The sequence below is a fragment of the Diabrotica virgifera genome, chromosome 1, assembly GCF_917563875.1.
Source record: "Diabrotica virgifera virgifera chromosome 1, PGI_DIABVI_V3a".
Lineage (NCBI taxonomy): Eukaryota > Metazoa > Arthropoda > Insecta > Coleoptera > Chrysomelidae > Diabrotica > Diabrotica virgifera.
This window is the reverse complement of record NC_065443.1, coordinates 285,431,894-285,457,774: the sequence shown is the minus strand read 5'-3', so window position 1 is coordinate 285,457,774 and position 25,881 is coordinate 285,431,894. Positions and strand designations below refer to the sequence as shown.

Below are 25,881 nucleotides of genomic sequence, written 5' to 3'. Positions count from 1 at the left end.
ATGCAGGGGAGATCAACAACAGATGCAATTTTCATTGTAAGGCAACTGATGGAAAAATACAGGAATAAAGAGACCAACCCTCATATGGTATTTATTGATCTTGAGAAAGCATATGATAGAGTTCCTTGAGGGATTATGTGGTGGGCACTCAATAAGAAAGGAGTTCCCGGCGAATATGTAAAGATTTTGATAGATATGTATGAGGGAGTAACGACTAGTGTTAGGACAGGTGTGGGAGAGATTGATAAATTTCAGGTGAAAGTAGGATTGCACCAAGGCTCTGTGCTTAGTCCTTATTTATTCTCATTACTTTTGGACCAGGATAACAGCGAAACTACAGGGTAGCATTCCATGGTGTCTAATGTATGCTGATGATGTAGTGTTAATAGAAAATAGTGAAAGAGACTTAGAACAAAAACTGGAACAGTGGAGACAAGCTCTGGAGGAAAAAGGTTTAAAACTTAGTAGGACAAAAACAGAGTATTTGGAATGATCATTTAAAGATGGAGTTACTACAAATAAAATTGTATCTTTGGATGGTGAAATTATTGTAAAAAGCAATAGTTTTAAGTACCTAGGATCGGTATTACAGAGTAATGGAGAAATAGATGGAGATGCATGCAGTAGAATTAGGGCTGGATAGATGAAGTGGATAGAAGCGAGTGGTGTGTTGTGTGACACAAAAATTCCAATGAAGCTGAAGGGAAAATTCTATAAAACAGCTATAAGACCGGCTATGATGTACGGAACTGAATGTTGGGCAGTGAAAAAGAAAGAGGAACAACGAATGCATGTGGCGGAAATGAGAATGCTTAGATGGATGAGTGGAGTGACAAAGAAGGATAAAATTAGAAATGAGTATATTAGGGGAAGTCTAGGTGTGGCACCAATTGATGCCAAAATGAGAGAGCATAAGTTAAGATGGTTTGGTCATGTTCAACGTCGAGACGTTAATCACCCAATACGAAGAATAGCTGAAGTACAGATTCCTGGAAGGAGTAGGAGAAGAAAACCAAAGAAGTCCTGGGGAGAGACGATAAGGAAGGACATGTTGGTAAAGGGGATTAACATTGATATGACCCAAGATAGAATTGTGTGGAGAAATGCAATTAGGGAAGCCGACCCTGCGTAGGGATAAGGCAAAGAGAATGATGATGATGATGATGATGATGATGATGATGAGTGATTTAAAGCCTTATTGTTTCATAAATATAACTTTATATACAATTTATAACAAAAATCACAAGAAGCGTACAGTAATACTGACAGAAACAGTACAAAATAAAATTATAACTAATAGACTATATCACTAATGGTAACCGTGACCTCCTAGATCTCCGTGGTCTCCCCCTCCGATGTCTCCACCTCCAAAATCGTGTCCTCCCAAATCATGTCCTCCCAAATCTTGTCCACCTCCAAAGTCATGTCCTCCAAAATCCTGTCCACCGTAATCTTGACCTCCGAAATCGTGTCCCCCACTGCTTTCTTCGTGATGGTGTTCTTTAACTGGAACTGGAATGGCAACCTTTACTGGTACTGGAACTGGTTTTTCAACAATGTGTGGCACTTTCTTTATAACGGTATATGGTACTGGATTGAAGATGGGAATTTTGACTGGGTATGGGACTGGTTTTTCAACAGGGTAAGGAATGTTCTTTTCTACTGGGTAAGGTGCTGGAACTGGTACTTTAACAGGGTAAGGTTGGGGTTTCTCAACTGGATATGGAATGGGCCTTTCTACAGGTACTTTCACTGGGACTGGGACGGGCTTGAAAACTGGGTATGGAATTTTCTTTTCTACTGGAACGGGTACTGGCTTGGGTACATGTACTGGGTAAGGCCTGTCAATATGTACTTTCACTGGATATGGTACGATCTTTTCTACTGGGTAGGGCTTGGGAATATGTACTGGCACCTTCACTGGATATGGAACTTCCTTTTCTACTGGATAGGGTTGAGGAACTATGACTTTGTATGGTACTGCTACGTGCTTCTCGACTGGGTAGGGTTGTGGTACTAAAACCTTGACTGGGTAGGGTCTGTCGACATGGACTTTCACTGGATAGGGTACGGTTCTCTCCACAGGAACAGGCTTGTGTATTGGTACTGTCACTTTCACTGGAACTTTCACAGGATAGGGTACCTAAAATGGAAAATAATCATCATATTGTAAACTTACTCAAACAATCGGCAAAGTTAAACTTAAAAAATGGAACTAGGGGATATTAAATTGATTATTTTGAAAGATAGGCGAAACCCAAGAAACTCCAAGAAACAAATTCTCACTTATACCTATACTATATTCTTCTACAATTTGCAAGGAAAAGGGGCGATAAATTTATAGATGTGGGGAATCTATAATACGCATTCCAAAACACCTCAATTTATCAAGGCAAAGATCAACAAATCTGCTTCATCTGATTATTTTAAATTATTAGAGACTAGAAGGAGTAGAAAAACTGTTTGCAATTTGCAAAATTATTATACATTAAACTCACAACAATTTTTTAGTATGTAGTAGATAGCACAGCATGACAATTTATTGGTAATGTTTTGCTTCAAATTTTTCTTTTTTCATAAAAAATATTTCCTTACCTTTTTCTCAACTGGGTATGGCTGTGGAACGTGAACCTTAACGGGAACATGGACTGTTTTTTCTACAGGATATGGTACTTCCTTGGTAACAGGGTAAGGTACTGCTACTTTCTTGACCACCGTGACTGTTTTCTCATGGTGTTCATGGTGTCCTCCTTGGTCGTAACCACCTAGAAAAAATGAACCTGAACAGCAGACTGATATTAGTAAATATTAAGAAATATATACAGGGTGAACCATTATGATTTTTGGTATATTTTAAAGTAATTTTTGAGTATTTCTATTATTCGTTTTTCTTAGGAAGTTTTCTATCACGAAAACTTTTTTCAATAAAAATCATACTTTTTCATAATATGTGTAGACTATTCAATTATTATACAGTTTATTAGTATTAGGGTTATTTATATTTTTCTAATATTGTATCTTCTACTTATCTTCTAATCTTGTGTTCCTGAATAATTGCTAAAAATATTTAATTTTCGTACTTTGCATGTTTCAACTTTTCAGGTATTTTTTGACAGTTCGGATCCTATCTGAGACCTGCATAGGGATTACGTACACTCGATACGCATCGTATCCGCCATGTTTTCCCGTAAGGCGCTATGGGAAAACATGGCGGATACGATGCGTATCGAGTGTACGTAATCCGGACCCTGTCGTTTTTTCTTCTTTTTCAATTTGCTTGTTTTTTACTTTTTTTCTTCTTTCTTTTCCTTTTTATCCTCTTTTTACTACATTTTACTTTAATATATCATCAACAATGGCTTTTTATAACTATTTAATTAATTAAGGCTGAGTTTGGCAGAAGTATTTCACGGACCAAAGCAATGCTAGAAAAACTTACAATAATTATTTAACAATATGTTTAAAATGAATAAAAAATATATAAAAAAATAAAATAATGATAAACAATTACATATATTTACATGAATCTGAAAGTAAAGGAAAGAGTTTTACAGTAAAAATCCACTGGGAAAAAATTAAAAGAAGGAAAATAAGGTATTGTTAAATGAAAAACGTAAAATAAATCCAGATATCGTCGGTGATGTGACAATACCGCCTATCTGCTTTTGTGCACCATGAATTCTGTAAGAGAGGTTTCAAACTATTTTTAGGGTTACCTCCTGTTTTCATATGTAAGTTTTGACTTGTTTTGTAATAAATAAATAATAATAAATAAATAAATAGTTGAATTTACTACAAAACAAGTCAAAAAATATCATATGAAAACAGGACATGACCCTAAAAAAAGTTTGAAACCTGTCTTACAAAATTTATGAAAAAGCAGATAGGAGGTATTGTCACATCACCGACAATATGCTTTCTTACAAGCTATCCTGTAAGGAAAAATATTTGGAAAGAGAAGTCCAGGAAAAACAAGAACATCCTGGTTGAGCTATTTCAGAACCTGGTTTAACAAAACATCTGTGTAGGTTGCATAAGAAAAATATTGCCATGATGGTCGACAACATTTGAGATGGATAGCTACATCAAGAAGAAGACTTGAAACCCCCAAAAATAGCAAATGAACAAACATAAGATCTTTATAAAGACGACAATACTGCATATTATCTAGAAATACAATGTCATATATTTCATAAAAAATTGGATGTTAACTATTTAAATAAAATGATAAATAACACCTATAGATACTTATCTTCGTTAACAATAATGTCAAGAAAGCAAAAAATGGTACCAGAGTATAAGTAAATAAGTTTTATGATCATTCATTCTGTAGGAAAACCATAAGATGTTTGACCCATGTATAACAAAATATCGGCTAAAGAACTTCTCTTCAAAACTACAGCATTTTAATGGCCTTTAGTGTAAGACGTACCTCCAAAATCATGTCCCCCGTAGTCGCCACCTCCGAAATCTCCGCCGCCACCGTAGTCGTGTCCACCGCCACCGTATCCCAGAGACAAACCGCGTTTTTCCTTGGTTTGAGACTCTGCTGATTTCGTGTCTGTGGCCGATGACTTGTCTTCAGCGTTCGCCAACAATAAGAGTGCGCAGAACGCTGAATAACCCTGGAAAAGAAAGAATAAATTCAAAATATTGTATATTAATAGTCACTGAAGATGAACTATGGAAACATTAGACCAAATGGTTAATATGATCACGCCATAAATTGCGTGTGAATGACTTTACCGATTTCATTCATCTTTATTTTAAGTTTTCTAACATTTTGTAGAAGGTTCTTCAGCATAGCCAAATTAACAAAATTGCGCAGAAAAATTAAGAAATTCAGAAAACTTGGTGATTATTTAAATTTCGCGTGTTTATCAATTTCGCTGCTAAAAGTTGGCATGATGCAAATGCCGTTTAACATCTACAGCTACAGCCCAAGTCGGGCTCTGGCTTCTCTCGGCATCCGCCTCCAAGTACCTTGTGTCCCTGGCTTCTCTCCTCCAGTTACCCATCCTCTATATCTATTTAGCTTCGGTTCTAACTACGTGTATCCACCTCTTCTTGACCTTCCTACTGGACGACATCCCACCATAGTTCCATATCCACTAAGCGTTCTACTAGGTACTCTGTCATTATCCATTCGATTAAGGTGACCTGCCCAGCGCAATATTTGTATTTTTTCATGATTTTCTATAGAGGGTTCTTTGTAATATTAATACAACTCGTGGTTGAACTTTATTCTCCACATACCATTATCGCAGATGGGTATCTGTACCTCCTTCTCAATATCGTTCTGTTTTTTTTTATTTTTAGTTGAATTTTGGTTCTTAAAAATGCCATCAATTAGATTTAGCCACTAAAGTCGTAGAACTCGCAATGCTGTCTGTAGGTCGCAAACATCATGCGAGGCAATCTAACGAGCAATACGAAACGCGAAATATTTAACGGAATTGATGGAATCGAAATAAACAACGTAGAAATGTTGCGTTTAGGTAATCCCCATTGAACAACATTCAATTATAACATGGCAGCAGATTACAATATAAATAAAATCATAACTATTGGCAAAAAGGCATTTAAGTTTAAAGTTGAAGCTACTGGTTTGTGTGGCGCCAGTGGCCAAGTCAAGTTGATACCATATAATAGCTTCCTTAAACGGACTATATTCTATTCATTTTTCCAATCATACACAAGACAATATCTGTCACGTCAACTAGTAGGTATATACCTACACAGTTACTCATTCTATCAATTGACTAAGACTTTGAAAAGTATAGTAATTTGTATCTATCAAATAGGATTATTTGGTAAATAAATTTCTTAGAGTTTTCAAAGTAACGAACACCAACAAAGATCGGTTTCAAATATATATTATATATTTGAAAATCCTTTTAACACCATAGTACCAAAGAGAGATGATTGAGAAACCGGTCTGCTAGTTATGGAAAACTCAAATTACATAAGCTGGTGTATATGGAACAAGACCAAGAACAAAAATCTGCTTAAGTTTGGGAACATATCCCACTGTATTTTAGGTTGCAGTTGCCACTATACAAATGTCTACTATGGAATTAATAGACCGTCAAATGGAGAACAAATTAATCGTGATTTATTTCATTAGTGAAGCAGCTCTAAAAGCACTCAGTTCTACTCAGGTTAGACGAAGGCTTATGTGGGACTGCTGGGATGCTCTCTCCCAGGAAGTCGAATAAGATTGACTCTAGCCTAGGTTCTAAGTCATTAAGGCTACCGGAGCAATAGGAAGGCTGACAAATTGATCCGAGAAGTTGAGAATACATACAAAATATATACATTGATAAATGGATACAAAATAAGTTCTGGAATGGTGGACAAAGATTGTCGGGTGATAGTGAGACTGCTGACTGGACACTTTTGACTCTATAAGCATTTGAGTCGTATGGACCTGACGGAGAGGATAGTTGTCGGGTCTGATTAGAAGAAGAGCAAACCGCGCGCTGTACGTCTTATGTCAGTGTGAAAGCCTAACAATGCTGCAGTATCTAGCAATCGAAGATGAAAAACCAGAAGTATCAGTCTATATGAAAAGACCCATTTCAAAGCGTTGGAACCTCATTAAGAGGACAGGGTTAAATAGGGAACTTTAAATAACAAAGAGGAACACAATAAATCTCTAAAGATCTACAGTATGTCAAGTCGAAAGCTGCCCTAGTTTCTAATTTAATCTAATCTAACTATGACAATAGACCATCTTACCATAAATCATTGAAGCTTATAATGCAAAAAAAATCTAATAAGTTCAAATAACTGGAAGCAAAGTATATAATATATTCATAGGAAACTTATACTAGTATGAAAAAAAATTTAAAGCGCCGTAAAAATGAAATATTTGACAGCGAACATAATATGTTTCTGTCTGTATTTAACAATAATGTTTATTATCATTTACTACGACAGTAATGAGTTTATTCGATATCAACTGATTCCTTGACTGCAGATTTTAACTAATGTCTTCTTGATATAATATAATATATTATAATATATAATATAATATATTATATCAAGAAGACATTATTTAAAATCTGCAGTCAAGGAATCAGTTGATATCGAATAAACTCATTACTGTCGTAGTAAATGATAATAAACATTATTGTTAAATACAGACAGAAACCAATCAATACATAATAAATAAACTAGAATATTACATAAACACACATGGTATGAAACCAGCTATTTTATCTTCTTGTCACTTCCTGGAGTGCCACTGATCACTAGTAGACAGAAAAAGTTCGATTGCATGATTTATTGAGAACGGATATGCATAAGAGTGAAAGTCGACAAATAGCTAGGTATGAGGAACCTAAAATTAACAAGTTGACTTATATGGAGTTGTTTTTATCTAATTTCTTAAAAACATAATTAAAATATCTCTTTGATATCATGAATAATGTGATAATTTGAGATTGCGCCCAATATATTTTATGTCTATAAATTAGCTGTGATGATTCTTGTATAGAGACTACAAGGTTTAGTAAAAATGTTTTTTAATACTTATGAATACGATTTTATTTGTATCAACAAAACATTAAGTATAGCGCAAAAACATTAACAAACTTAATTATAAAAGGTAATAATACATCAGGTTGCAGATATGCTGATGACACGGTTATTATACGTCTTAAGCATAATTGAAACAAATTTTGAATAAGTTGGGCACGGTGAGTACGAAACATGGTTTGAAATTACCAGAGAACGGAAGTTCTCGCCAGTGGCGCACACCTACACCCCCTACACGCGACACTATATATACACGAAATTTTCGATTTTCTAAATCTGACTGAATTGAGAATTGGGCCAACTCCCATCTTAAAGTTCAGGAAAAGACTCACCCATTCATATGTCAACCATCCATTTTGGTCCAAGGGTGTGGATTTTATGGCCCTTCCTATTTAGGGTCTGTTTTTCGATCTCGTCCCCAAAACTCCCAAAAACTTCGAAAATGTAACTCCGACCTTTACGGCTTCTAATAGAAGTAATTTTGAAAATCAGTTATACCGTTCAAAAGTTACCGAGCTCAGAAATATAAGTCAATTTTTATAATAGGGAAAATGTTTGTGGATATGTATGTATGTATGTATGTATATATGTATGTATGTATGTATTTATGTATGTATTTATGTATGTGTGTGGAAAAGTTAAACCGATCTGAATTTTTTTCTGTGTTTGAAGAGGTGGTAAGGGCCGATTCAGAACCGGTGTAGTTTGTGAGTTTGACTACCCATAAGCCAGCTATAGGACTTGGTAGGTACAAAACGGCATATTTTTTGGCGATATATATCTTCGGTTCAAGAAGAGACAGGAGAACAGTAAATACACCAAATCAATAGCGTTGAGTTAAGCTTTCAAATGGTGTATATGCTGTCAGGATCAGACATACACACGGCTCAGTATAGCCGAAAAACTGAAAAACTAAACTTTGAAAATTTTGCTTTTTCGACAATTACTCAAAATTTCAACCTACGAATTACGCCAATAACTGAGCGTTTGTAGAAGGACTCTAGTAGAATCTAACGGTGTATACCTAATAGCCGGGAAAATTCGAATTTTTAAGTTATAGGCTTCATAAATATGATCAAATCTATTTCTTATGGGAAAAAACGGTTTTTCAAGCTCAATAATTCCTGTAATAGCTTCAGTTATCATGCTTGATCTTAGATGCATAAGATATTACTTGTCAATACGTTTCAAACTCATGTTTAGTGAACAAAATCGGTTAAGCCGTTTAGAAGTTATTAAGCTACAAAAGTATAATCCAATTAACGATCATTCCCTAAATGGTGACCGGTGTCCGCCACCGGTGTTCAATTGCAGCAAAGCATGAGCCAGTAAGCGGCTATTCAGACTGGGACAGGTGTCTGACACCGGCTTCCGCCATCGTGCATCAAAGCATTGTTTTAAATGAACGACTACAGACGAGCCACTTTTGAGTGTCTGGCTGATTTTAGTGGTCCATGCTTTGCTGCAATTGAAAACCGGTTGCTGGACACCGGGTCTTGGTCTGAACACGTACTTACATCAGCCAGGTACTTAAAAGGGGCTCATCTGTAGTCGTTCATTTAAAACAACGCTTTGCTGCACGGTGGCGGACACCGGTGTCAGACACCAGTGTCTTAGTCTGAAAGGGTACTTAGGCTCCGTCTTCCCTATCAGTGGAGGGTGCGAAGACGAGATTCCTCGGCGCGTCACAGTGGCTTTATTGGCAACAGTCAAACTCACAAAAATATGGAAAAACACTGACATTACAAAAAACACAAAATTATGCCTTGTTCGAGCATTAATATTTCCTATAACCACCTAAGCTTCAGAAATATGAAGCATCAGAAATTTGACGCCTAATGGTTAATACAAGGGCAAAGGAAGTAATGAATCAGTCTGTTGATATTTGATAAACGCATTATAGATGCGTTTGACTTGTTTTGCTGGTGAAGAATGTTGCGAATACCCTGAACCGCAAAAATAACATCTATTTTTAGAAGTAGGATTCGAAACATTGTGGCATAAAAATCACCACTTATTGTGGTCATGTGGTGAGTAGAGACGGTCTGGAGAAGCAGACATTGCAGGGAATTACGCAAGGAGCGAGAGTCTGAGGAAGATCACCAGTAAGGTATGTGGACCACATTACAAAAGACGTTGGAGCTCCACTAAACCTTTGAAAATATGAGTTGCAGAGAATAAAGGAAGATGGAGACAGTTTAATAAAAATCATTGAAAATTCAGGAAGAAGGAAGAAGATCAAAGATAGATTGGAAAATATGATAGATAAATGGTTAAAGAAAGATAAAGAAGCCACTGTAGATACACAAGATGGTTCATAATTTTACGTAATTATAAGCAATCGGTTATAAAAAAATAGGACAATTTAAGGATTCCTAATGACATATATCTTATAAGTGACATATAACTTTTAATAAGTGAAAATACAGGGTGTCCAGAAACTCTTCCGACAAACGAAGACAGGAGATTCCTCAGATAATTTTAAGACCATTTAACCCAATTCATCTAGTACGAAAATGCTTCCTAAAGGAGCTAGAGCAATTTAAAGATGGCGTCTGGTAATTAGTTTTTCTTAAATATTAATTATAATATTTAGAAAAACAAAAATTAGTACACTTATTTGTCTTCCAGAGATAAAACGACTCCATCTATTGCAAATTTCTTGTAACGGCCATAGGCGTCCGTTTTGGGTAGGGCAACAGTTTTATTATCGCATAACTTTTTGTTTTTAATTTTTAAGCATTTTTAAGTCTGGAGTATTAAAACATAAGGTATCATAGTCCTAAAAGGTACTCTTATTTTAAGTCGGTAAGATACACCGTTTTCTAGAAAAATCAATTTGATTATTTCATTCATAGGAGTTTCTGACCAATAGAAAGCTACAGAAATCTGAATTAAATCGATAATATTTGATAATTACCCGTCGTTAAGTATATTACGTCAGATGCCCTTCGTTGCTACTAAAAAATACATTCAGTGACATTAATGACAATTAATGTTTTAAAAATTATAAAAGTGATGACTTTCAATCGTCAAATATTTATAAAAACTTTGTGTTTAATTGTACTTACATAAATAAATTACAATAAAATTTTGGTTTTGAACAGTTTTATTTATGAAATAATCGCAACAAATTGCTCTCGAACTCTAAAATTAATATAGAATTTTAGAGCTCTTGTGCCATTACTACTGAAAATTTTTCGTTTTTTGAACATCACAAAAAAATTTAAAAAAAAAACTATTTAGAAAAACGAAAACTGGTACGTTTACTTATATTCCAAAGATGAATCGATTTCATTAATTGAGAATTTCTAGTACCGGTCATACGCGTCCGGTTTGGGTAGGTCAACGGTTATTTTATCGCATAAATTTTTTGTGTTTAATTCGTAAGTATTTTTGACACTAGATTATTAAATTATGGGGTATTCTAGTACTAAAAGTTAATCTTGCTTTAAGTTGGTAAAATACACCGTTTTATTTTGAAAATTGTTTTTATTTTTTTTCAAATTTAGGAAACGAAAAATTTTCAAATCGATTTTTCTAGAAAACGGTGTGTCCTACCGACTTAAAGCAAGAGTACCCTTTAGTACTAGAATACCTCACAATTTAATAGTCCAGTATCAAAAATGCTTAAAAGTTAAAGACAAAAAATGTATGCGATAAAACAGCCGTTGACCCATACGAAACCGGCGCCTATGACTGGTACTAGTAATTCATAATGGAAGAAATCGATTTATATCTGGAAGATAAATATGTGTACCAATTTTCGTTTTTCTAACTAGAAGCGTTCTGGAGGTATTTAAGAAAAACTAATTACAAGACGCCATCTTCAAAGAGCTCTAGCTCCCTAAGGAACCTTTTTGGCACTAGGTAAATTGTCTTAAAATTATCTGAGGAATCTCCTGTCTTCGTTTGTCGGTAGAGTTTCTGGACACCCTGTATATTGGAAACTATGGCAGGGAACGGAATCTGCTGAAGAAACACATAGCAGATTTTCTTGTGTATGTATCTTAATTTTATTAAGATAAGTAAAATACTCGTAAAAGAAAACATTTAATTTTAAATACCAATATATAGTAAAAAAACTCTGTGTCTAATGAATAATTGTGGGTTATGCTTGTGAAGAATGCTTCTTGATGTCGAAAGATCTTCTGCTATAAAACTTGATAGCATATTACTATTATTAGTTATTTGCCAATTTCTAATTTTAGTAATTAGTTTGAATGTAAATAATAATTATATCTGCAATACCAATTATTCACGCCTGGTGATTAAAGAGGTGGCAGGAGCAAATGAGGAAGTCTTAAATTGAAAATCCAATTAGTATTTGGGTTATAAATTATGCTTATGATAATTTATTTATGTTTTGTAATATTCCAAATCAAATTTCTCTTTACCGTATACAAAATATGATATGATATAATTAATATCTTTATTACTGAGTGATTTAATTACGTGTGCACATTAGAACACATTAGGTAATTTAAGTGTGTTAGTTCTGCAATACAAGTGAAACCTACTGTCAAATTACTAACTTTAAACAATGATAAATAGTCCCATATATAAAATTCGAAGAAAGTTATAAAGTAGTGAAAAGTGGGATCGGTACCTACTCACCGGAGGGACCGCAGACGTTCGGAAACAATTAGCGTGTCTTTGCAAAGAAAATGACGTCGACTTTGCAAAGTAACAAGACACTTACTCAACGCACACAGTACACATTACTCCCCTGACTTAGTGATAAGTTATACAATTACGTGGCTAAAGGTTCTAGTTCTAAACCAAAGCCAGAATCAGAGAAAAAAAAAAAAGAAAAAAAGTAGTGAAAAAAAAACCACACGTAATTAATTTGATACTCATTTTTTTATACATTTTTACAAGAGAAGGCCAGCGTTGCATTTTTTTAAGATGAAGAAAATCTTATGTGCAAACAATATCACTTTGAAACTGAAAATTGGATTAGTTAGATGTTATGTGGTCTATAGTCTTTTATACGATGTCAAAGGTTAGACTTTAATGGCTACCCTTCTCAGAAAACTGAAAGCCTTTAAAATCTGAGTCTCTCGGAGAAACCTACGAATAAGTTGGGTATAAACAGTGAAGGGCGCACTAATAACCGAAAAAATATCGCAAAAGATGAAAAACATATTAAGTTGTGAGATAAAAAGAGATGAAACTATTAGATGTGGGAAATTTAGCGATAAAAACCTATAAATTTGCATTATATTATATTGATTGTTTCCCACCTTTAGACAAATCAGAAAAGTATGTTAACTAAAACTTTCATTGTCAAATTGGTAGTTGCCAAACTCGTCCGATATGTCAAAAGGTGGGAAACAATCAATACAATGTAAATTTATAGTTTTCTATAGCTCAATTTCCCACCTCTACTGATTTCATCTCTTTTTATCTCATAACTTAATATGTTTTCCGTCTTTAACGTTATTTTGCCGGTTGTTAGCGCATTCATCGCTGTATAGTTCATAACGAGCTTCTTGCAACGGATGGAAAAGTTGCGGAAGTGGTCAGTACAGTTATAAATGGCAAACGAATATTTTGGCAATGTTTATATGCGTCATGCAGACATAATATAATATATTTCATTTAGTAATGCAAAGCAACATAGACGGAAGAAAAGGGCCAAGTCGTAGAAGAAAGTCATGGCTTAGAACCCTGAGTGAATTAGTTTAGCCAACATGATAGCCAACGCACAATACCTCGAGCCTGGCACAGAAAAGGAGATACATTTTTTTGGCATATCTTATCAGGACATTTCCAAAGGTTTCGTGGATAGAAATATACAAAGTAATAAACAGTGCCATTTGTTCTCAATCGGGTTTAATATTCGTTCTAACAAGGTAGGGCCCAACAAGAGCCATTTTTGATTTACTTATTTTCTGTTGATGATAGATACTATTATGTATTTTTATTCTGCTGATATATATTTGTTAAACATTCTCAAGTTTTAAAAATGAGGAAGTAGCAATAAAAAAATTCATCTACTTCTTCTTCTTCTTCTTTCTTATATTATATAGACTCCTAAGGCCTGTTACTTTTTCGATATTAGCACCTGCATTGTTTAAATTATCATACCATCTCTTCTTTGGCCTTCCAACACTTCTTAGACCTTTTGATGATTTTTCTCATGCATTTGGTGATTTTCTTACTAACCTTTCTTTGGTCATTCTGCTAATATGTTCCTTCCATTGATGTTTCTGTTTTGTTACCCATGGATTTTTGTCTATTATAATACATACTCTTCTTATGTTCTCGCTTCTCTCTCTATTCAAGAGGCTTTTCCATGATACCCTTCGTATTTTTCAGTTCTCAGTCGTTTTTAGCAGGCGTTTTGTTTTGAATGTGTCGTGCTATTTTTTAGATCCTTGCTTTTTTGTCTTGTTTTAGATGTCTATTCTTCCAGACTGTCTCATTAAGAGATCCCTCGCTTTTGGTTGCTCGCAAGAGTTGTTATTGAACTTCTTTTTCAATATCTCCATAAGTGGTTATAAGTATAACAACTCTGGTGTAATAATAGTAATTGGCTTTATGTTTGTTTTGTAGTTTTCTCTTTCATGTGGTGACATACGGTGGGCCTGTATAGCTATTTTTTCTATACCAAAGGCCACTTACCCCACACTACCTCAGGGGTATAACATTCCAAGACACAACGTATAAAGTTCTAGGTATATCGATCAGAAATTGAATTAGTGCCAAAATTCAAGATAACCTAGGTGAATATTACCCAGCTGGTTTTATAGCAAACAGATCAGTAATAATTGACCAAATTTTTACAATTAATCAGATCCTGACTAGCTTAAATGAATTTATTCTGTCACTAAACATATTACTGATGATTTTCGACAAACATATGATACAATAAACAGACATAAATTGATTGACACAATAAAATATTTTGACTTTTCGGATAAAATAATACGATTAGCTAAATCCTTTAATAATGAAACCAAAATAGTGCGGCAGATTCGTGCAAATATTATAAGAATTGTGCATTTAATGATAGAAGCGTATAGGTCTGGATCCCGCGTATGAAAAAAAAGTTGATTAATAGCAAGCTGAAAATTTGTTAATAGCTTAAGGGTGTCTAGTCGGATAAACTTTGATATATGGGAACACTGTAACAGGGGCAGTTTTAATTGTGGAACAGGTTAAAAATTTGGAACGGTCAGACCACGAAAACGGCTAATTTATTTTCTCCGACAGAACAGACTTAAACTCTCCGAACAGAGATTAAAATCTCATGCAAAAATCAGACTGCTATTTATCACCTGTCATAATTCCTGTCATTTGACATATTCTACATGTGCCACTCATTAAAACGCCCATTTGGTGGTAAATAGTAGTCTGATTTTTGCATGAGAGTTTAATCTCTGTTCGGAGAGTTTAAGTCTGTTCTGTCGGACAAAATACATGTGCCGTTTTCGTGGTCTGACCGTTCCAAATGTTTAACCTGTTCCACAATTAAAACTTCCCCTGTTCCAGTGTTCCCATATATCAAAGTTTGTCCGACTAGACACCCTTAAGCTATTAACAAATTTTCAGTTTGCTATTAATCAACTTTTTTTTCATACGCGGGATCCAGACTTAATATAATTTGGACCACATATACTACACATAATATAAAGGTTCAAAATTAGATGGGAGGCCATCTCAGATTGTGCTGTTTACAAAAATGGCGGGCATTCAAAAGGGCGACTATACATATGTGACTAATAGCACGAAAACTTTCGAACGAAACATCCGATTTCAACCAAATTTGGTATGTAGGATCTTAAATTTGATGTGTAAGATAGAGCTCTAGAACCGGAAGAATCGGTTTACCAGAAGTTTTGTTTTTCCTGATTTTTTATGTAAAAATATGTTGTCTTCTTTCAATTCTTTCACCGTGTATGTATTAATTTTTCAAATAGTTAATACCGCCATTGAAAAAAAAAACGTAAAAAAAGTTTTTAGGAAATATTTTGAATTGTTAGTTATGTTAACTACCATTTAATAAAGGCATAACTTATCTTCAAATGTTACCTGTGTGCGGCAGAGTCGTGCATGTGCATTTAATGGTAAAAGCATATAATTTGGACCACATATAATACATACATAAAGGTTCAAATTTAGATATGAGGCCATCTCAGTTTTTGTTCTTTTTACAAAAATGGCGGGCATTCAAAATGGCGACTACACATATGTAACTAACAGACATAACTTTTGAACGAGACGTCAGATTTCAACCAAATTTGGTATATATGTTCTTTCTTTGATGAATAAGATCGAGGTCTTGAACCGAAAGAATCGATTTACCAGAGGTTGTGTTTTTACTGGTTTTTTATGTAAAAATATGTTGTTTCTTTTTCAATTCTTTCACCCTGTACAGATAAATTTTTCAAAAAGGTAATACGGCCATTGAAAATAGTGTAAATATATTTTTAGGAAATATTTTAAACTTTTTAGTTATGTTAATTACCATTTAATAAATGCCTAACGTATATGCACATGTACCTATGGGCGGCAGATTCATTTTGAATGCCCCCCCATTTTTGTAAAAGGCAAAATCTGAGATGGCCACATATCTAAATTTGAATTCTTGTATGTGTAGTATGTGTGATCCAAATTATATGCTTCTACCATTAAATGCACAATAATTCTTATATTATTATTTGCACGAATCTGCCGCATATAGGTACATACATGTGAATTACTACTACGTTATGCATTTATTAAATGGTAATTAATATAACTAAAGAGTTCAAAATATTTCCTAAACATATTTCTACGCCCTTTTTAACGCCGGTATTACCTTTTTAAAAAATTTATATATACAGGGTGAAAGAATTGAAAAAATTAACAACATATTTAAAAAAAAAATCAGGATAAACACAACTTCTGGTAAACCGATTCTTTCGGTTCAAGAAATCGGTCTTATATATCAAAAAAGAACCTATATACCAAATTTGGTTGAAATCTGACTTTTCGTTCAAAAGTTATCGTGATAATAGTCACATATGTATAGTCGCCATTTTGAATGCGCGCCATTTTTGTAACAGGCAAAATCTGATATGGCCGCCTCATATCTAAATTTAAACCTTTGTATGTGTAGTATATATGGTCCAAATTATATGCTTCTACCACTAAATGCACAATAATTATTATAATATTTGCACGAATCTGCCGCACATAGGTACATATAAAGATAAGTTATGCATTTATTAAATGGTAATTAACATAAATAAAAAGTTCAAAATATCTCCTTAAAAATATTCTTACGCTCTTTTTAATGGCGTTACTGCCTTTATGGAAAATTAATACATACAGGGTGAAATAATTGAAATAATAACAACATATTTTTACATAAAAACCCAAGAAAAACACAACTTCTGGTAAACCGATCCTTCCGGTTTAAGACTTCAATTTTACACATCAAAAAAAGAACCTATATACCAAATTTGGTTAAAATAGGACCTTTCTTTCAAAAGTTATCGTGCTATTAGTCACATATGTATAGTCGCCATTTTGAATGCACGCCATTTTTGTAAAAGGCAAAATCTGAGATGGCCTCCCATCTAAATTTGAACCTTTATATTAGTATATGTGGTCCAAATTATATGCTTCTATCATCAAGTGCACAATTGTTTCACATATCGGCTGCACTAAAAGTAAAGTTATTATAGAAGATCATGTTTGCGACAGCTTTAACATCACTAGAGGCCTACGACCAGGTGACCCCTTGTATACTGTATTTTTCAATCTAATATTGGAAATAATTTTAAGTGAAAGCAATATTCACACTAAATGCTCAATCTATCAACATAGACAATGCGTAGCCTTTGCGGACGACCTTGCCCTTATAATAAGAAGATCAACAGAATTAAAAATAATTTTTAAAAGACTCGAGAAAAAGCCAGATAGTATGGGCTGAAAGTAAATGAAGAGAAGACGATCTTAAACAAAACCATAGAACTGAAGATAGATAGATGGGAGCGGAAGATACTCCGAAGAATATATGGGGGTATAAAAGATGAGTATATCTGGAGAACAAAAGGCGTGGAGGTATAAAAGACATGAAGGAAGAGTCCCCAAAGAATTATTATATACTAAAGCTGGCACAAAAAGGAAAAGGGAACGACCACCAAGAAAATGGATGCAATCGATCGTTAAAAGAAGACTTGGGATTGTTATGAGTACAAAACTGAAAAAGCCAAGAACAGGATAGGGCCTATTTGGGCTAATAAATCCATAATTAATGTAAAAAATACGCATATTATAATAAAATTAAGCTCGACCGCTTAATACCAACATTTATACAAAAGCTACCATCAAATTAGCGAATCAACCACTCAAAAATGGTAATTGCCATAATTAAATATTGTTTCCCTTTAGTTTATTGGCTTGAAGTATGACACAACTATCAACAAAAATATACTAAGATATCTTGGATATACAACTAAAAGAAGAAGAGGCAACCAATGATAGAGGAGGTGTCAGATACGTGAGAGAGGGGGCTCAGAGTAGATCTCAGAGAATGGCAGAGGAGAAACGAATGATAGTTCTAGGCAATGTAGCGGACAAAAAATCCAGAGGAAGATCTACAGCACGATGATCTGACCAATTAAAGGACATGACTGGCTACTTATTCTCCGAAGCAAAATAATACGCACAGGCGAAATAATTGGATAGAAATAGTCTAACAAATTACATGACATCACTACTCCTTACGATGAAGACAAGATAGAGGAGGAGGATATCTTGAAGATAGAATAGGTAGTAATCTGGATAACTCTAAGGAAATAGTATTAATATAAGATCAAATGATGTGCAGAAATGAGCTGAAGTGACATATATCTTTTAATAAATATTAAATATTATTTTAATAAAACTCGACCACCTAATACTAACGTTTCTATAAACGCTATGGTCACATTCGCGAATCAACCACTCTGAGATAATAATTTCAACGATTAAATATAGTTTGCCTTTAGTTTATTGGCTCGAAGTATAACAATTGTATGGTGTAATAATAATAGTAATTGACTTGATGTTTGTTGTGTAGTTTTCTCTTTCATGTGGTGACATACGGTGGGCCCGTATAGCTATTTTTTCTATACCAAAGGCGAAAGTGAAATTGGACCATCTCTTTAATGACCATAATGATTAGTTACGCGCGAAGAACTGCATGGTGTGGGTTTTCTATGCCACCGTAGACAAGTAAACACTCGTATGCATGCATGGGTTACCACACGGATATAAAAACCATTAACAACTAATATATACAAGGCTTGTTCAATTGAAACCCATCTTTACCCCAGAAAAACGTCATTGACAAATAATATATCTCATTGTTTTACTAACCGATATATTATATCCTGCTTAATAAATTTTGTGGCTCTTGCCCAAAGACTTCTTCTACAGCATTTTGTACTTCTTCGTTTAACTAAAACGATTACCGTTTAACACCTTTTTCAGTGTCCCAAATTGCCATTGTGAAAATGACAAGGTGATAAATCGGGACTATCAGGTGGATGCTCTCTTTTTTCACTACTTTGGCAACCTGATTCCGAACATTGTCGTGCAGGAGAATGATACCACGTGAGAGCGTCCCTGGACTTATTCGTCAGATTGGTTGATAGAGTTTATTTAATGTTTGTTCAACCTGCTTTTACAGGTTTGGGTTGATGTGCACTCTAGGTGCTGTAAACTGTAGGAGCAAGGGTCCTTTGAAAAAGCATATACATTCGGTTTCCTTATAAAAAGACTAAATCTGCGAAAATATACGATTAAAAATGTAACACCAGTTAGTCAAATAAAACAATAATTTGATACCAATTTTAACAATAATGATCTGCTTTTGTATCAAAATTGTTTTTCCCAGTTTACGTGATAAACTAGCAGAATGTTTCTAGTGGAGTCCTACTAAAAATATACGATGTTAATATATTTTTTCTTATAATTTTATTTAAATAGAAGATGTTCCTTAGCATAGGTAGCATTTGGTCGATTACAAACAGTAATTAAATCAAACTTACCCAATAGTTTAAAGGCAAAAACCCTCGATCAGTACGTATTGCCAGTTCTGACATATGGAACTGAAACTTGGGCTCTTAACAACAGCGTAGTCAACAAATTTCAATTGGCCCAGAGAGCTATGGAACGGAGAATGCTCAACATTAAGCTCAGCGATCGCAAATCCAATGAAGAAATAAGAAGATCATAAAAAGTAACAGATGTGATCCATAAGATTGCCATGCTAAAATGGAGCTGGGCAGGACACATCGCAAGAATGGAAGACAACCATTGGACAAAGCTAATTTCTCGAGTGGCGACCAAGGGCAATCAGCAAAAGAAGTAGAAGGAGACATCAAACAAGGTGGACTGATGACATCAAGCAAATGGCTGGCCACGAATGGATGCAAAAAACAACAAACAGATATGAATGGAAACATCTAAGGGAGGCTTAGATCCGACGATGGATGGAATAGCAGTTGCTGATGATGAATATATTTACATACAATGATATTGAAAGATAATAGTTTGGGCTTTAATGTTAGTTTCCTATTCGTTGTCACAACATGTTAAGAGAAGAAGATTTTCTATTCATGGACATTTTTGGTCGATATTAAATTCCTTGGAAAAAAGGATTTATGTCATGTAAAACTCAGCAAGAAGCTCCGGTCTAATCACTGTTTTATATCCTGATTTTTGCTCTTGAATTAAATAGTGTTGTAGAGTCTATACTCTATACACACACATCTATTTGCTTCCTGAATTCTCCCTTTTATCTCTTCCGTGATATCGTTATCTGCGGTTATTGTCGCTCCGACATATTTAAAACTCTCCACTTTTTCAAAGTTATATAGGTGTTTTGTTACATTTTTATTTATTCTATCTGGTTTTTTGTGTCTCTTAATGCACATTTATGAAGAAATATTGGAAGCGTATAAGGACTCTTCACTTTCAACTATACCCTGTTTTTAAACTAGGGGGAGTAATTCAAATTTACCGCGCCGTAATGCTTGTTTGTAATTGGTCCAACCTCAGTCAAATTTACTCCACTGTTATGAAATTTTGATACTTATGAAATTTTGATTTTACTATTGATGTTTATGAAGTTATATCGGCGATATTTTGTGTTTTCTGCGTTATTACTTTAATTTTTAGATTTTTAGTCTGCTTTTTATATAAAAAAACAGTTGCTTGTAGAACTTTTGCGACTTATTAGTATAATATAATATTTATGGATTACCGTCAAATGCCGATATGATCAAACAAAAAAGAAGATGTATTGGTGATTTTTCTAATGACATTGTTGGTTGTGAATCTTTCTTTTGAGTTTACTCCTACTGGTTTAAAAACAGGGTATGGTACAGTAGAAAGATGGGTTGCTGAATTTAAACTTAATCTCAATAGCTTTGAAGACTATGCACGTCAAGGACATCCAAAAATGACAACAACACCAGAACGACAGAGTGACTGAGTGATATTTAGTAATAGCCCTAGGCATTTCATTAGGCAGTTCCAGCAATATCTTGACTGAAGTATTGGGTTTCAAAAAGCTGTGTTCACAATGAGTGTCGCATTCACTAACAATGGAACAAAAACCGTTCGAATGTGACTTTCTCTGCAATCTTTAGATCCTTATAGAAAGGATAAAATAGATTTTGTGCATCAATTCCTCACTATGAATGAAATTTGGGTATATCACCATGAACCTGATTCTTTGGCTCCGAAACAAGTTTATGTCCAGAAATCTGCTAAGAAGGTTGCATCAGTTTTCTTAGATGCGAAAAGAATTTTGGTTATGGATTACTTGCAAACTGGAAAACAATAAATTCTAAATATTATTGTTACCTTTTAAACCAGCTGAAGGAAAAAACTCGTGAAAATAGTTCCGGTTTGCAGAAGAAAAAAGTATTTTTTCATTAGGACAATGCACTGTATCATATAAGAATTTTGACATTAATTAAAGTTCGAGTTGTTGGAACATCCATCGTAGTCACCAGATTTAATTTAAAATCTCTTAATTAACACGTTTCTTCAACTTACCGCCGTAAAATAAATATCTAAATGAAAAGTATTATTTTATCACACAAGCCACAAAGTGCGTAAACAGTAAATGAGAAATTTCTTATGGACATTTATCATTATAACCTAGTGTGACCAACTAGCCCGAAAAATCTGGAATTGAATTTTCAACGTTTTGGTAAAATTCCATATTGAAATTTTTAATACATCATTCTTCTAAGAATTCACATCAAATTGAATTGGTGGGACGAAAAAAAGTCGACAATTTCTAGATTGTTATACTAATACCACATCCAAAACGCATGCATTTTATATCGTCGTATTATTGTCCTATGAAAACTCTAACTCTGGACTTTTTATGGATTCTGTATTTTAATTATCGTCTTCTGAAAAGACGATTTAAAAACATGAATATCGAATAATTATAATTATATTTTAACCCAAGGTTCTATTTACATGGAAATCCAACATTAGTTAATTTTCTAATTTTTGTTTTTTTGAGAACGATTTCCGGCTTGAAAGTCGATAAACGTCAAAAACAAAAAAGTCAAAAAACAAAAATGTAATTATCATTACAACCCATTCCATCAAAAAAAATTTTTGTCAACATAAAAATGTTAAATAATCAATAAAATGATGATAATAAAGTTTTATATTTAAAAAAATGGCCCGATTTTCATTGAAAAGTCCCGGATTTTAGGTAGTTTTTCAGTCTTGTCCCGAATTCGACTAAATTGGAGTTGGTCACACTAGTTATACCTAAACGAAATTGTTTGGAGTCAATACAAACAAGCAAGCTCCTCCCAATTTTGTGACGTCAGACTCAGGCTGTCTGAAATTAAAACGTTTTTTAAACGTAATTTTACCGTCATTAATCTTACGTATTTAAAATCACCTACAAAAGACGTCTATATGACGTAATGTTCAAACACGTGTTATATTCAACCAAAAACTGACGTTTTCTCAACGTTATATGACGTCACTTGGTTGCCTGGGATATTTCAATACCCACCTAGAGAAATTCATGCGTGAAAAACGTTTTTCATCAAATGATGAGGTCATAACCGCTGTGGAAGCCTTTTTTGCAACCCATCGATTTTTACTTCAGAGAAGGAATTCATAAATTGGAATCCCCATGGTAACTATATATACTATAACATGGTAACTATAATCTGCCAAATGAACTTTAATTACGCAGAAACGCTACACATTATAAAGACTTAATGACAAAAATCTCCTTTAAGAATATAGCAAATAAAATAACGAGGTTCAAGATTTCTGAAGAGCCAAAAGAAATTAACTGGTGCCTTGTTAAAATTACAGGTTTGAGCCAAAATAAAAAAGTATTACAACAACTATAAAAATGTACATACGTATCCTGTAAAAATGTCATATATAGCGTTTCACGTTAAGAATAGAACATTGAGGAGATAACCCCATGTGTTTCTTATGGACGATAGAAGTGCGCCGATGCCACGCCGTACTGACTAGAATGAATCGTATAACAGCAGTCGAGTATCCATCCGTGCGCGAGATGTTTGGCAACACTGGTCTTCGTAAGCATAACGTTCTATTCTTAAAGTGAAACAAAGTATAGGTTAGCGATACGTTTTTTAATTATTGTGTCAGTGACAAAAAATATTGCCTGGGTCGTAGAATACAAATAAATGACAAATATGTGAAAACCATCTTGCTACGATGACAATTGAATTAATTTATAGGTATATAAGTTTTTTATGTATTTCATTAACAATATTATTTTTAACATTTTCTATTAGAAATAACCAGAAACATGTATTTTAAAAGGTTGTAGAAAAATTATAGTATGTAACGAGAGTATATTAGTTGATGAGAGATAATGAGAACATATTAACTTATTTACATAGTACATTGATTGCAAGCTAGTGCAACAATTCTCTTTTTTTATATAAAAATAAGACATAATGTGCTTTTTGAACGAAGTTTTAAAAACAGGGAACTACGAGGTTTTTAGTCAAACAGATCACACACCAAATTTTTGCAAGGATACATGCAACCTTTCCTTCTATTCTTCCAGTACTAATACACATACAAGAACAATAGTTCACATCACATCAGGAGCTTTATGAGTTCAACAGGTAAATATTTTTACGTTGTCATAACCAAAGACCTTAGAAATAAAAAAAAAACATTTTAGTTATAAAAATTCAATGATGAGGTTGTTTTGCTAACAGAAGATGTTAAATATTGGGGAAATATCTAGAACATCCACAAATAAAAACAAGTAAAAATATACTGTGGCGAAAACCCTTGGAATCATCATAGAAATAGAACTAAACAGATAATAAAAATATGAAAAGATGAATAACCCGAGAAATTTAGAATATAAAATAGAAAAACTTAAGAAAAAACAAAAAAATCGTTATTAAAAATTACTTTCGAGTATCTAGGACAAGAATATTGACAGGAAACCATTTTAAAAAAAGCTCATCCTTGATTGAAAAGTACCAGCTTGAAAAATAAAAATATGTAAAGGTGACTAACTGGAGAAATTTTCAATATAAAATAGGATATATTTAGAAAATATTAAAGACTCATTATTACAAATTAATTTAGAGTATTTTGGACAAGAATATTGACAGGACACCATTAAAAAGCTCGTCCTTGATTGAAAAGTACCAACTTGGTCCTTCCCCACTTCGTACAATTTCATTTAATATAAACAACAACCAAATCTGATTTAGAAAAAATTAAGAACTGTTTAACGTCACTCGAAAACATTCCAAAACACTTGGACTCATCAAAGAAAATGATAGAAATAAAACAGAACTAGTTAACAAAATATAAGATGCAAAAGTGACTAAATGGACAAAGTCTGGTTCTAAAAAACCTTGTTAAAAAATCATTAATAAAAATTAATTTCGAATGTCTACGACAAGTATATTGACAGGAAACCATATCAAGAAAGCTCGTCCTTGATTGGAAAGTACCAACTTGCTCAAAGAATGAGAACTGCATTAATTAACACTTATTTCACTTCCTACAACTACATTTAGTATAAACAACAACCAAATCTGATCTAGAAAAAATGAAGAACTGTTTACCGTCACTCGATAATTATTTCGCGGTTATTCACTTAAAAAACTAGTAAGTACTCTTCGGTAGTACTTAAAAACTAGTACTCTTCGGTAGTACCACTAACTTACCAGGAGTTTCATTTTAGATGGAATATGCGGAGCACAAGCCTGGACTGGATGATTCAAAAATCGTTTTTCAAGTATATATACTAACATGGTACTTTCGCCCTCCCCTCCCCGCGCGTGCTGGAACTACCGCATCGAGTACCCTCTTTCCCCGACGAGCCAGCCCCCGTTCGTTCCCTCATTGAAAATCTTTAGGTAATTGGGTAACGACGAATGTAATATTCAGTGGTAATTAGTTCTACTGAGAGAATTTGCGAAAAATGATTTTAATTGGTTCCTATTATACAGGACGGAACTCATTAGGCGGAAGGAGATTTTTTTGTATCTTCGCCTACTAAACAAACCGGTACAATTGATTAAACAAAGTCTTCTTGATGCCCTTTTCATCTTTTGTTGTTTCCTAATTAGATTTTTGATCAAAAAATGATTTCCTCAGGGACATCTCTCCTCCTTAACATCATCAATTTTAAACTCGATATCAAGGATATTCCACATCGTCTTGGTAGCTCCTAAGTATTTTTGTTTTATTTTTTCAGCAGGTATTCCCTAAAAACGAAAGTTAAACAAAAAAAAACAAACATCAAATACGAAAATAATACAATGTATCTGACACGAAAATATACAAACGCTTGAGAGGGCCATATATGTTTAGGTATACCATCACCTCCTTTGGGTCCCTATATAAGGAACTATATTTGGAATAGCTAGTCACTTATGAACATAACCCCGATATTTTTGATTCTACAAAATGGCGCATGAGGTTTTGCTCCCGTTTTCTTCTTTTCCATTGTCGATTCTATTTGATAGGTTCTACATCTTCGCATAAACGAGTTGGAGTGTTTCATAGTATACGTAGGAATTTTTTATGGGTTTCCTACTGGTGGTTATTCTTCTTGAACAGTTCTCCTTTTAAGTGGATGCCGGCTTCTAATTATCAATCCGTTTCTAACGATTTGCTGCGGGTATGGGACTACCTCAGAGAATTAAGTTAACTAGGATAATGAAACCAAGTTGAGCTTGTCTGGGTACCAGCGTATCAGGACATCGAAAGCAACCATAAACAGATCAACTTGTTAAAAAGAGATCGAATGGATCAAATGGACCAGAAGTTACTTCGAGAGCTCGAAAA

At 33.9% G+C, this 25,881-nt stretch overlaps 2 protein-coding genes across 3 annotated transcripts in view; one reads left to right on the top strand and one right to left on the bottom strand.

Moving 5' to 3' along the window:
* LOC114330455 (angiotensin-converting enzyme-like) overlaps positions 1-25,881 on the top strand; it is a 333,944-nt gene that overhangs the window by 116,369 nt on the left and 191,694 nt on the right. The window lies entirely within an intron of this gene.
* LOC126884923 (uncharacterized) lies at positions 1,196-24,847 on the bottom strand. Of its 2 annotated transcripts, none has more exons than XM_050651271.1 (4): positions 24,756-24,847; positions 4,433-4,625; positions 2,596-2,780; positions 1,196-2,143 (listed from the first exon to the last, which is right to left on the bottom strand). In XM_050651271.1, exons 1-4 carry the CDS (start codon positions 24,840-24,842, stop codon positions 1,310-1,312), a joined length of 1,299 nt encoding a protein of 432 aa, XP_050507228.1. In that variant the 5' UTR covers positions 24,843-24,847; the 3' UTR covers positions 1,196-1,309. The 2 variants fall into 2 exon arrangements, with proteins under 2 accessions (XP_050507228.1, XP_050507233.1); XM_050651276.1 differs by having other exon boundaries at positions 2,596-2,765.

Bases quoted from the DNA above. Each gene is read 5' to 3' on its own strand.
- LOC126884923 (XM_050651271.1), bottom strand. From the start codon at position 24,842: ATGTTAGTATATATACTTGAAAAACGATTTTTGAATCATCCAGTCCAG. The intron at 2,781-4,432 runs GTACGTCTTACA...TCTGCTGTTCAG, and splicing joins CGGGGGACATGATTTTGGAG to GTTCATTTTTTCTAGGTGGT. The intron at 2,144-2,595 runs GTAAGGAAATAT...TTTCCATTTTAG, and splicing joins CATACCCAGTTGAGAAAAAG to GTACCCTATCCTGTGAAAGT.